This window comes from Pristiophorus japonicus, chromosome 9 (genome assembly GCF_044704955.1).
Source record: "Pristiophorus japonicus isolate sPriJap1 chromosome 9, sPriJap1.hap1, whole genome shotgun sequence".
NCBI lineage: Eukaryota > Metazoa > Chordata > Chondrichthyes > Pristiophoridae > Pristiophorus > Pristiophorus japonicus.
In genome coordinates, this window is record NC_091985.1 from 77264953 (window position 1) to 77278135 (window position 13183).

At 40.7% G+C, this 13183-nt stretch overlaps 1 protein-coding gene across 1 annotated transcript in view; it reads right to left on the reverse strand.

Annotated features, from left to right (window-relative positions):
* The window catches only part of flvcr1 (FLVCR choline and heme transporter 1), a 45944-nt gene that overhangs the window by 14587 nt on the left and 18174 nt on the right, over positions 1–13183 (reverse strand). The window contains exons 6-7 of the mRNA XM_070889488.1: positions 9197–9307; positions 4640–4745 (exon numbers count right to left, since the gene is read on the reverse strand). Coding sequence (XP_070745589.1) covers positions 4640–4745; positions 9197–9307 — 217 coding nt within the window. The remainder of the gene's footprint in view (positions 1–4639; positions 4746–9196; positions 9308–13183) is intronic.

Genomic DNA, 13183 nt, shown 5'->3' on the forward strand with positions numbered 1-13183 from the left:
TAATTTAACCAGTTTCACTTTTAAAACTAGGCATATAAAACATGATTTATACTTCAACATGGACTGATAAAATAAAACAGTAAGCTATACACTGTAGCCTAGAAATTCAATGGCGCCACGCCTGATTTCATATGCAAAATAGGCGCCTAAACATCCAATGTGACAAGTGGGGCACGCGGGTTCATTATGTGCCATAAGTGTGCTGCCTGCCTAAAGGCAGATAGAGAGATGTCGCGGGTTAGGCATTTGCATATGCAAAATAGTCTAACACATGTTTGAGGCACCCATTGCAAAACGGAGCTGCGTTGAATACGACTGGCTGCAATCAGGAAAACGGAGTACATACGGCCTAACACCAATGGCACTTACAGGGACCACTGGAGACCGTCACCAAAAATGAAAGCATTTATATTGCACTTTTCATGGTCTTAGGACATCCCAAAGAGCTAAAGTACTTTTTATTTTTGCTGAAGTGCAGTCACTAATTAATGTAGGAAATGCAGCAGCCAATTTGCACACAGCAAGATTCCATAAACAGCAGAGAGATAATGACCAGATATTCTGTTTTAGTGATGTTGGTTGAGGGATAAATATTGGCCAGGACTCTGAGGACTTCCCACAGTAGTACACTGGCAGTGCCAGCCTAGATTATGCGTTCAAGTCTCTGGACTTTGAACCCACAACCTTCTGACTCTGAGACGAGAGTGCTATCACTTACCTGAATGTGGAGCTGGAAGGGCAAGGGTGCTCTTCTCGAATCCACTGCAGTGCCAAAGACTGTTGATGGCCTCGTTCAGTCCCTCTCTCTCGCCCAATCATTTTCCCCCTTATCCCAGGACCTGCTCGAGGGTCGCTGCCCAAAATTGAAATCCTCTCCGCTGGCAAGCTGCCAGATACCTAGTAGCCGTCTCCAGGCCAGGTCCAAGACTACCCCAATCTCTGTCGTCGAGCTACAGTATACGGACAACGCCTGGGTCTGCGCACAGAGGCTGAACTCCAGGACAGTGTCAACGTATTTACTGACCTTATGCTAAACATCAGTAAGACAAAGGTCCTCCACCAGCCTGTCCTTGCCGCACAGCACCGCCCCCCAGTCATCAAGATCCACGGTGCGGCTCTGGGCAACGTGGACCACTTCCCTTATCTCTGGAGCCTCCCATCAACAAGAGCAGGCATTGAAGCACTGATCACACTTAATCAGCTCTGCTGGGCAGGCCACATAGTTCGCATGCCAGAGAAGAGACTCCCAAAGCAAGCGCTCTACTTGGAACTCCTTCACGGCAAACGAGCGAGCCAAAGATGGGCAGCGGAAACGTTTCAAGGGCACCTCAAAGCCTCCCTGATAAAGTGCAACATTCCCACTGACACCTGGGAGTCCCTGGCCAAAGACCGCCCCCTAAGTGGAGGAAGTGCATCCAGGAGGGCACTGAGCACCTCGAGTCTCGTCACCAAGAGCATGCAGAAAACAAGCGCAGGCAGCGGAAAGAGTGGCGGCAAACCAGTCCCACCCACCCCTTCCCTCAACAACTATCTGTCCCACCTGTGACAGAGATTGTGGTTCTCGTATTGGACTGTGCAGCCACCTAAGAATTCATGTTAAGAGTGGAAGCAAATCTTCCTCGATTCCAAAGGACTGCCTATGATGATGAGGTGTCTGCAGTTCCTCGGTACTGTGTGAATGAGGCCAGAGTGCCTTGGGTTGTTCCAATTTCTTGGCGCACGAGTCTCAACAGTCTATTCTGTTTCTAAGATTGTATGCGTGTGAACATTTTATGAAGTCACACTTAATGGTTTGCACACCAGAAGTCTCTATCAGCAGCCACACACACACTGCCCTGGAATTTGCGTTCGCCGTCATACCGCCTTTGAAACTGACCGCAACTGAGATTTGGCACATGCAGAAATCGTCAAGTTGCAGTCAGTCATTAACATCTCCGAAACAGGCTGCACTATTCCCTTCCCCCCACCCCTCTGTACAATCAGCAAAATCATTGAAACTGACAAAACTTCGGCTTTTCCACAATAAGTACGCTGTTAAATTCCCCACAGGGATTAGGTGTAACTGGGGGTTTTACAGCATTATTACTGCTAAAGAAATGTTAAGGGCCTGGATAACTAATTTTAATTCTGTGCAATATGAAATTTGTCCATTTTAATAAAAATTTACATTTTTAAGACATTTAAAAAATTGTTTTTTTTAAAGTTTGTCCATCTGTATTTCAGGTTTGCCTTTTCCCCATGTGAGAGCGCCAATCATTGTTTTGTTCTAACTATTTTTATAAGTTTGAATTTTAAGAGCTTACTCACTTCCTTGTTCGCTGTCTGTGAAAATTCGGCATTTTGATTGGTTGCTCAGACAGCCTGTTGAAGAGTATCCCCACGACAGAAACCCATATTGCATTTAAAAGCACTTGAATATACACTAAGTGTTGTAATCTACAAGGCTACAGCCCAAGAGCTGGAAAATGGAGTTAGGCTGGATAGCTCTTTTTCGGTCAGTAGACATGATGGGCCGAATGACCTCCCTCTGGTGCTATAAATTTCTATGATTCTATACAGTTCTTTGATCTGAACTGAAAGTCGGAAAACCCAAAGTTCTCAATACAGGGATCGCAAGATCCTTGTGCGAAGCGTACTTCAGGGCCAGCAGCAAACGTCTTCATGTCGCTGCTGACCGCAAATTCCAGGCCCGTATTCTAGCCTTAGGAAAGATGACAAAAGCTGCTCATGATACTCATTAGTCCCAAGTCTTCTGCATTCAAAATGCCATATCTCCACTGTCATTTTTATTGATCTTCCATATCATTGCGGGTTTTCTTTGGGTGTGGAAGTATTAGAATAGCATCAACCGTGTGTGTTGTTAGGTGAGAGTGTACAGGGAGGGGGAATGCAGTATTTAGGGACACTAGAAATGGTGTGCCAGGTCTGAGCAGTGGAGGAGGTGCGTGGGTGCAAGACTACTGGAAATGGAATGGAGCAATTGGATGTGGAGAAAATCACAAGATGTGGGTGCAAGGCACAGGTGGACTTATACTGTGAAAAGTATGGGGTAGAGGATTCAATGGGTGTGAATGATTGGGAGGCATCCTGGAGCCCAGGAAGATAGGAGAGTTTGGAAATGATGTATTGGGTTGGTTAAAAGGAGACTTTCCCACCCCACCTCCAAAGCTTTAGAAGAGCATTTTGTAGCACAGAGGTGGGAACTCTGTTTCAACTATTCAAAGTATTTAGTACATTTATAATGATGTTTCCCAGCAGGGTAGGAGAGAGGATACCACCATTCAGGTGTCCACACAGAAGCAGTGATGAGGCAGAAAGGAGAAGCCATCAGCAGTTAGAGCAGCAGGCACAACAGAAGGGAGTTTCAGACAGGAAGCCTGAATTTTATACCTCAGATGGGGGCTGTTGTGAAGAACAGCCCCAACTAGGTTGGAGGCACAAATCAGAAGTTGGGAGAACTTGGTCCAAAATAAATATAAGACAGGCGCAGCATTTTAGAAAGGTGTGATGGAAATAGGGTGAAAGGAAAGTCTGCAGATGTGTCTGCTTTCAAGAGGGAGACGCTACACTATTTTACAAGGACAGGAACATTATGGTCAATAATTTGCTGTCAAAATAATGGCGCTTGCCATTATTTATGCGTAAATGCCACAGCAACTGCAGGCAAGGGCCAATATGTGAAAATCCAATAGTTACTGTCCAAGATGTGCTGCTCTGCCAAAAGCTTTGTGAAAACGGCATCTTGTTGTTTGGCTCACCATTGGAATGCATTGAATGGCGTGAGGTTGCTGTACTTGCGCGGTAGATACAAACTAAATTCGCCACAGAAAGTTAGAGTTGGTCTGAAGTGGCGCAAAGAGCTTGTTTTGGAGCTATTCAAGGTTTGCGCATATTTTGCTGTTTTAACAAGGTAGTAAGTGATGATTACTGCCAATAAACCTCTCTGGCACTGAAAATTAACTATTACGTGTGGAGTTTCATTACTTCAGGTTTTAATTGTGCGATATCGTAAAAATGTAAAATGATTAAAAACAAAATAACATTCCTTTGTCTTTTTTTCCTCTCAATCTAATCTTTCTTTGCCTCTCTTTATTTCTCTTTCTGTACCTGATTTGGCATTGAATTCCCCCACTCTAATTTACACATCCTTCTTAGTCCTTACACTGTTAATTTCACAATCCCTCAATCTGATTGGTTAAGGAGATACACAGTTGCTTTCCCCGTTCACTCAGGTCCCAAATACCCGATTTCCCTTGCTGCAACATTTCCATCTCACTTTCAGCAACTTGCAGCACAAAATATCGCCATGATTAAATGGGCACGGACAAGTCTAAATAATGGTGGATGTCATTAGCTGTCCTGCTACAGCAAATTATGGGCCTACATCATTTAGTACAACATATTAATCGATCTCATTTTTATACTCAGTGTTGCAGATCTGACATTTTCTGTTATTTAATAAAAGTATGAATTACTTCAAGTGCCAGTCACAAATCACAGCATTCAGTATTAAATGAATTCAGAATGGCTAGAAAGCATGACTGATTATATTGTTCATTAGCTTATTTACCAATTGTAAAAAGTAGTTATTTTGTTAAGATATACAACTAACTTTTATGCCCCCTCTCCCATCTTTTACCTGTGCAGATGCATTGAGAAGTCCAGATGATGTCCCCTCGGGTTCTGGATAGGTTATTTCTACACCAAACTCAAAGCCCAATGGAAGATAACCGGTCATGAAAAAACTGAAAACATAAAAGTGTATTTAGTCATTTTGCACAGGAGATGCAGCAAATAACCAAGTGTCAAACCATTTTTGAATCCTTTGACGACTCTGAATTTTCAAATTGCCCAGTTTTAATATCAGCTGTCAAATGTTGAGTAAATATGAAACATTTTATTGATATACAAAAACACTTCCAACTGTTTTAAAAGGATTCATGAATACTTACAATAATCTAATAGTCATGGACATGTATAATTTAATTTCAATATTTAGCAGATGTAATGGTTTTTTCTTTTAGTAAAAAGGAAATTAATTTTTTTTAGCTGAAACGATGGATCTGACATTGAAATATTGAGTTACTTTCCCAGGTTTTACAGTTTCACCCAAGGACTCCATATGTACACAGTATAGATTGCCAGATCAATTTAGTTAGTGGAATCGTAAATGTACACGTTGTCTATTTTGATTTAAAAACTTGGGCCCACAAAAACTTGTAGACTAAAATCTTTGCACATCAGCCCTTAGAAACCAATTCTTTAATGGGAACATAATCTATTTATGCATCTTAAAGTATACTTGCACCATTTAGTTCAAATTAGAAAAAAGCAGCCCAAAACAGTATGAACTACAATTTGTCCTGCACATACAAATAAACTACCTCTCTTTGGACCTATGTGTGCATAAGAATTTATTGCAGTTAAGCCCTGTACTAATATGATTTCTCTAGATTGAATATGTACTGTACCTTTCCAGTGCATAGCACAAGAGATAAAAACGAGTCATATTTTTCCTAATTAATTAAATCCCAAAATTACAAACCTGTCTTTCAACACTGCACTTAAAAACAAAATCCACAGAACTGCAGTGAAACAGACAGCCAAATTAAAACCTGGTATTTAATTGGAAAACATATTAAGTAGACACTGATATGTACTAATCATTCCTCCCCAACCATACACCATTAGATTTTCCCATTTGTTCCCAATTAGGTCAACGATATGGGTAAGCAGCCATCAGAAATTGAAATCCCTGGCCAAAATTGCAAGAAAAGGAACTTCCATTTATCAGCCTGGGCTGGATTTAATCCAAAACCGCAGCTCACCAGAGTCAGAGAAGGAGGAATAAGAATGGTATTGGAGAAGGGGTGTGGAGGACAGAAGAATTGTATTGCATCATCGCTAACATATTGGTTATACAATCAACATTTTCTGGATTACATCCCTATTTTGCTCAGTCAGTCGAGGGGCTACTTTCCCCATTCATGTTTTGAGTCAGAGCAATTTATTCTGGCTAATCTACACCTGTCAGAATACATACAAATATTAATCCTTAGCAGGGATTAACAAAGGAATACCACATGCTACAGAAGTATAATCCATACAATTACAAACTGTGAAACATCACTGCTGCTCTGTGGAAAGTCCTGCAAAAAGCTGAACACATTAGCAGGGGCCACACTGTCACTAAGAATTTAATTTCTTGGTAAGGCGCATGTTAAATCACTGAAAGGATAACATGGATTTGACTCACTGCTGTAATGAAGTTTCTGAACACAAATCTACATTATCTAACCTCTCTGATCTATTATTTTGATGATACAGCTAAAGGCAGGTATTCATTTTTACAGTCCCAACCACTTGCAGGTACACCTGTCCTCTATGAAGCTCAGCTCTTCAAGTCCTCTCAGTAACAGTAGCGCAGTAGTTTTACCAGCCTTCTCTACAAGAGTTCCAAGTTCTATCAGAAAAGGTTCCAGATTGTTTTTTATTTTTATTTTTTTTTAAAACAACTGCAAATATGCCAGCTATTGCACACATATGAAGCATACTGTGTACCTACAGATTCTGACATTGCACTACAGGGAGCACAGGATAGTTTAGGACAGTTGAACTGATAAAAACAAAGTGGTTTAAAAAAAAAATAAAAGAAATCAAGAGTGATGCCTGACCCCTCCAATTTTTGGGCACGTACTGAAGTGCGAGCTTCCAGCAAATCATCTTTTTCACTTGTGCGGTATATAGTCACGAAGACCAAACTGTGAGATTATTCAGCTCCTGTTCACCACTACAAATGGAGCACCACATGAAGGAAAAGGTTGGAAAACTGATAGTCAGTTCATAATTCAACAGTGCAGGCAACTAATTATACTGTATATTATATGGTATTTTTGACATGTCAATTAGAAAACTAGAGTACAGTAAAGTGAGTGCAAAACAAGTCTAGTCAGTCTACAGTTCATTGAATAGTCAGTAAAATTAGTAAATTTAGCGACTTAGCAATCGAAAGAGAAAAATAAAGTACATTACTGCATCCCATAGTAGAGGGAACAGAGATATAACAATTAAACCACATCTTATAAAATTGAGAAATCCAGAATGTTACTTGATAAGTGAACTGAGACTTGCAGCAAAGACAAGTACTGTGTAACCATTATAATTTGTATTTTTACATTGCAGAAATGGAAAGGAACAATTTTTCAACAGGTTAATAAAACAACATTAACCATTGTAACAGGAACATTTACATTTCTTACTTATTGTGGGGTCCTGGAGCAGTAGCTAATAAACACTTACAGACAGCTGTAAGGGTAACTGCTCCAGTGTAGGCAGCTCTCAATAAGTGTGCGCTGTGGACACAATTCATTATATTTGGTATGCTCACCTCTGAATGAGAAGGTCAAACCTTCTCGACAGGTCAAAGCTGGGGTAGGAATCTAATTACTCCACTCAGCTCTGGAAATTATTTTCTCAACCTTCCAGGCATAGATTATCCCTAACTAAAAGTGGGATGACCACCTCTTCCCAAGCTTTGTTAATAGTGCTCTTGAACCAGCTGTTCGGAGGTGTGCGGTTGACTTCCCTCCCTTGCTCTGGGGAAGTCTCTCCCCTAGACTAACTGGTTGAGATCAAGAACTCACCATACAAGGAATCGCGCGGTGAACCCATGTCCATTACTCTGTGGCGCAACATGTTAGTACACCACTGGGCCACCTACAAACATTTTAAAAAACATTATGTCCCTAACAGGTATTAAAGAACAATAAAAAGCGGATACATTGTCACAAATAAACTTGATAAAGATTCCATTACATCTCAATGGAGGGTTCAAGGGGCAAGCTCATTCCCGTAAAAAATAGGAGATTTAATTGAATGCATTTTATTGGCTGGCTGATTAATTTGTATATATGAAACTAAATTGCTATTAAGCAGATAATAATATTCCTGGAATGTTTATATTCTTTCACTCTACATGCAGCATTAAAAAAAACATGGCTACCCCATGTTTTACGCAAACCAAGATGTTATTTCAACTAAGGGTTGGGACTCATTGTGACTGCTCTTGCAGAGGCAGCAATTATTAAAATGACAGCTCATAGCAGAACTTTAGCCAGTTACACTGTAAATTTAAATCAGTGTGACACAATGGAAACTATTACACAAAATTTCTAAGGGTAGTACGATAACAAACATTTTTTATTTATTAATAAACGTCATGATTAAAAAGTTACAAAAGGTTCTAATTATGGTCCCAAGTTCTATTATATTATTCCAGGATTCTAATTAAGAGCCTTATAAATTGACTTTTGCAGTCACTCTTGAGTATGAAGCCTTGCAGAGTAACAGAGTTGCTGTCAGTGCTGAGACTGCAATTACTGGGACTCTGAATTAGCAGTTCTGTAGTTAAATCATTCTGTTCCCAAGACATATTTGGTTCTTTGAAAAATAAGTTACCAACTTGAACTTGCAACATTAAAAAAATTAACCTGCATAAGTCACCTAATTACCAGTATTTGCTCACTCAATACAAATAATATTAGTGACAAAGTAATATCAAGTCAGAGGCACCAGACTCCCCTGATGTCTCAGCGAGTTTATTCAGTTTGCTAATCTTAGCCAATGCAGAGGTAAGGGCAACAGGAAGCACCTTACTCCTGTGGCTGGGAAGGTGTGAATAGAAGGAAGACCAGAGTTCCCAATTCTGATTGCTATCCAGTGACCTTTGCAGAAAATGTACATGTGTGGGCAACAGGTTAGGACAGGTAGGACTCAAATGTGATGCCCCTGAAGGAGAATACCCAGATGACACTCAGCATCAATGCTTACACAATCAAGGTACTGGTGAAACTGTACCCTAGTAAAGAGTCAGCACCCAATAGAGATGGGAAGAAAGTTGGCAAGGAGGAAAGAGCCACCAAAATTGTTTGGCAGATTTCCAAATGATCAAATATTGGATCTTAAAAGATTTAAAGTTAAACCAGCTGTAAAATTTACACTTGACCATATAACAATAAGTTGATCCAAAATGGATTCAAAACATCACTTCAATAAATAGCATTACTGACAACTAATATTTTCAATGTTACAGCAGATCCAACGACATTCTTAGTTCTCTGAAGTTTTTAAAGAGATATACCACATATTGTTAAGAACATTCCCTAGTACATTTTGTTCGGATAGAATGGTCTCTTACCCCAAGGCTCCTGCTGTGACAAAGACTACTTGGAGGTAACCAAGATTTAATGTGAAGGTGAAAACGAGCATTCCAATAAATGAAATAATGTAGACTGCAAGGGTGGTCTGTCTGTAAATGGGAAAACAAATTTTTAAGGTAGGATGCCCATACAACATTATCAGTACAATAGTTCTGGGCTACTGGGAAAACCATGCATATATTTAACAAATCATCAAGTTTGCAAAGAATAGATTTCTAGAAAGTATTCATAATTTTTCTAATGGATATTGAGAGGCTGGCTCAGAATATGCTCGTATGTGCCCAGTTAGTTAAACCATTTCCCTTACTCTTCAGCACAAAAGGTTTTTGGGAAACAAATTGTTGAAGTACAAGCTGACAACACGGTGCCTGGCACCTTGGTAACAACGGGGCCAACAGTCTATTTCTTTAACCAATGAGATGCAAGGATAACCAAAGAAACAGGTACAAAAGAGAAACGAATAGGGCGAATTAGAGTTAAATTAGGTACGGGAAAAGAGAGAGGAAAAGAAATGCTGGATTAATAGAGAGAGAAAAAAAAGTCAAAGGAACATAAGAACATAAGAATTAGGAACAGGAGTAGGCCATCTAGCCCCTTGAGCCTGCTCCGCCATTCAATAAGATCATGGCTGATCTGGCCTTGGACTCAGCTCCATTTACCCGCCCGCTCCCCATAACCCTTAATTCGCTTATTGGTTAAAAATCTATCTATCTGTGATTTGAATACATTCAATGAGCTAGCCTCAACTACTTCCCTGGGCAGAGAATTCCACAGATTCACAACCCTCTGGGAGAAGAAATTCCTTCTCAACTCGGTTTTAAATTGGCTCCCCCGTATTTTGAGGCTGTGCCCCCTAGTTCTAGTCTCCCTGACCAGTGGAAACAACCTCTCTGCCTCTATCTTGTCTATCCCTTTCATTATTTTAAATGTTTCTATAAGATCACCCCTCATCCTTCTGAACTCCAACGAGTAAAGACCCAGTCTACTCAATCTATCATCATAAGGTAATCCCCTCATCTCCGGAATCAGCCTAGTGAATCGTCTCTGCACCCCCTCCAAAGCTAGTATATCCTTCCTTAAGTAAGGTGACCAAAACTGCACGCAGTACTCCAGGTGCGGCCTCACCAATACCCTGTACAGTTTTTGCGAGAGGGATGGAGCTTTTGTACTCCATCCCTCTCGCAATGAAGGCCAACATTCCATTCGCCTTCCTGATTACTTGCTGCACCTGCAAACTAACTTTTTGGGATTCATGCACAAGGACCCCCAGGTCCCTCTGCACCGCAGCATGTTGTAATTTCTCCCCATTCAAATAATATTCCCTTTTACTGTTCCCTCCCCCCCCACCCCTTAAACTAACCGGCCTATAGTTACCTGCCTTTTGTCTGCCCCCTTTTTTAAACAGAGGCGTTACATTAGCTGCTTTCCAATCCGCTGGTACCTCCCCAGAGTCCAGAGAATTTTGGTACATTATAACGAATGCATTTGCTATAACTCCCGCCATCTCTTAATAACCTGGCATGCATTTCATCAGGACCAGGGGACTTATCTACCTTGAGTCCCATTAGCCTGTCCAGCACTACCCCCCTAGTGATAGTGATTGTCTCAAGGTCCTCCCTTCCCACATTCCCGTGACCAGCAATTTTTGGCATGGTTTTTGTGTCTTCTACTGAGAAGACCGAAGCAAAATAGTTGTTTAAGGTCTCAGCCATTTCCACATTTCCCATTATTAAATCCCCCTTCGCATCTTCTAAGGGACCAACATTTACTTTAGTCACTCTCTTCCGTTTTATATATCGGTAAAAGCTTTTACTATCTAGTTTTATGTTTTGCGCAAGTTTACTTTCGTAATCTATCTTTCCTTTCTTTATTGCTTTCTTAGTCATTCTTTGCTGTAGTTTAAAATTTTCCCAATCTTCTAGTTTCCCACTAACCTTGGCCACCTTATACACATTGGTTTTTAATTTGATACTCTCCTTTATTTCCTTGGTTATCCACGATTGGTTATTCCTTCTCTTACCGCCCTTCTTTTTCTAAAAAAAAATATTCTAAGAACAATTTACTACCTGGAGGAATGAGACTCCATAGTTTCATTGTTGCCTTTCTGGGCCTGAGAGGTTGAGTGACATTACAGAAACATTAAATCTAATAATTAAAAGGGTCCTTATGTAGGCTAGTATGAGCCCCAACTTTCTGCGGAGAGTTTAATTGGTAATGCGCAAATGCAGCAATTTCTTGAAACTTATGGAGAGATTTACGGCGAGCTGCCGTTTTCACAAAGGTTATTTCTTCCTCGCCACAAATTACTGGATAATTTATACACTAATAATGGTGTGCATCTTAAAACTCACCATTATTTTCCCAGCAAATTCTGGGCCACTGGTTCATGCCAAATTAGGTACATTTAAGCAAACAGATCTTTAATAAGGTTGACAATAAGTTTTTTAAAAAATCATACCTTTCACTGAAATGCTAAACACAATTTGGATGAAGAGTTGTTCCATATCAGAACGTTTTCACTATTGCCCACTAATTGACATCAGTGAGTCATAGTCTTCAGTGACTGATGTTAGCAGACAATAGAACAGACACTGCTGCCCACTGTCACAAAGCACAGGCAAAAAGTCACAAAGCTCCCCATTTTGAAAAATAAATGTTAAGTCTAGAGACATAAAAACACTAATTTTTAGGCTAAATTATTACATTATTATTTATTGGTTACAAGTGACCAATTGTGCAATAACTCCTTCAAACACTTTACCCTATAGATCTCCAGTGGAGTCAAGATTTGTACAACTACATACCGATTCACAAAAACAACCTGGTATCCTGGTCAACATTCCTCCCTCAACAAATATTACCAAAAAAACACAATTGATTATTCATCCTATTTCTGGTTGTAGGACAATTACTGGCACAATGTTTTCCTACCCAAGGTTCCAAAAGTAATTGTAGACATTTGAATGCGTCAAGGCCTATGTAAATGCAAGTACAGATATAAAAAGTAATCAAAAAGGCTAACAGAATGTTGGCCTTTATCTCAAAAGGGGTTGAAAGTGAGGAAATAACGCTGCAGTTATACAGCATCTTGGTCAGACCTCATCTACGATACCACATTCAGTTTTGGGCACCAAACATCAGGAAAATAGATACAGGTTGAGCTTCCGAAATCCCGAAATCAGGGCCAACCCTCGACGGGGTCATCCGGAATCTGGAAATGTTCCAAAATCCAGACCCCCCCCCGCACTCACCTTCCCCGCTGGGCCGCCGGACTCACCTCCGCCGCGGGGCCGCCGAACTCCCTTGCCTCGGTGTTTCCGGATTCGGGACGTCGGAAAGACATCCCGAAATCTGGAAATACTTGAAATCCAGAACGGCCTCGGTCCAGAGGTTTCCGGACGCTTTACCAGTACTGGGCTTCGGGGGGGGGGGGGGGGGGTGGGGTGGTACAGCGCAGATTCAACCTGCACATTCATGGCTTAAATTATTAAGACAGGTTCCATAAACTTGGCTTTTATTCCCTTCAGTTTATACAGTTATGGGTGATTTGACCGAGGTGTTTGAAATAATGATAGAGTAAGAGAGAGACACAATTTTGTCTGGTGAGGGAATCCAGAACAAGGAATCATAATCTTAAAATCAGAGCTAAGCCTTTTAGTAGAAAAGCACTTTTTCCACACAAAGGGTAGCAGAAATATGGAACTCTCTCCCCAAAAAAGGCTGTGGATGCTAGGCCAATTGAAATTTTCAAGACTGAGATAGAGAGATTTTAGTTAGGTTAGGTTATCAAGGGATATGGACCAATGTCAGGTAAATGGAGTCGAGGTAGATCAGCCACGATCTAACAGAATGGCAGAACAGGCTCAAGGGGATGAATGGCCTACTCCTGTTCCTATGCAAGTACTATATCATAGGACCAGTAGCTCATCAAAATATTGATCTACATTAAAAGATGCACAACTATA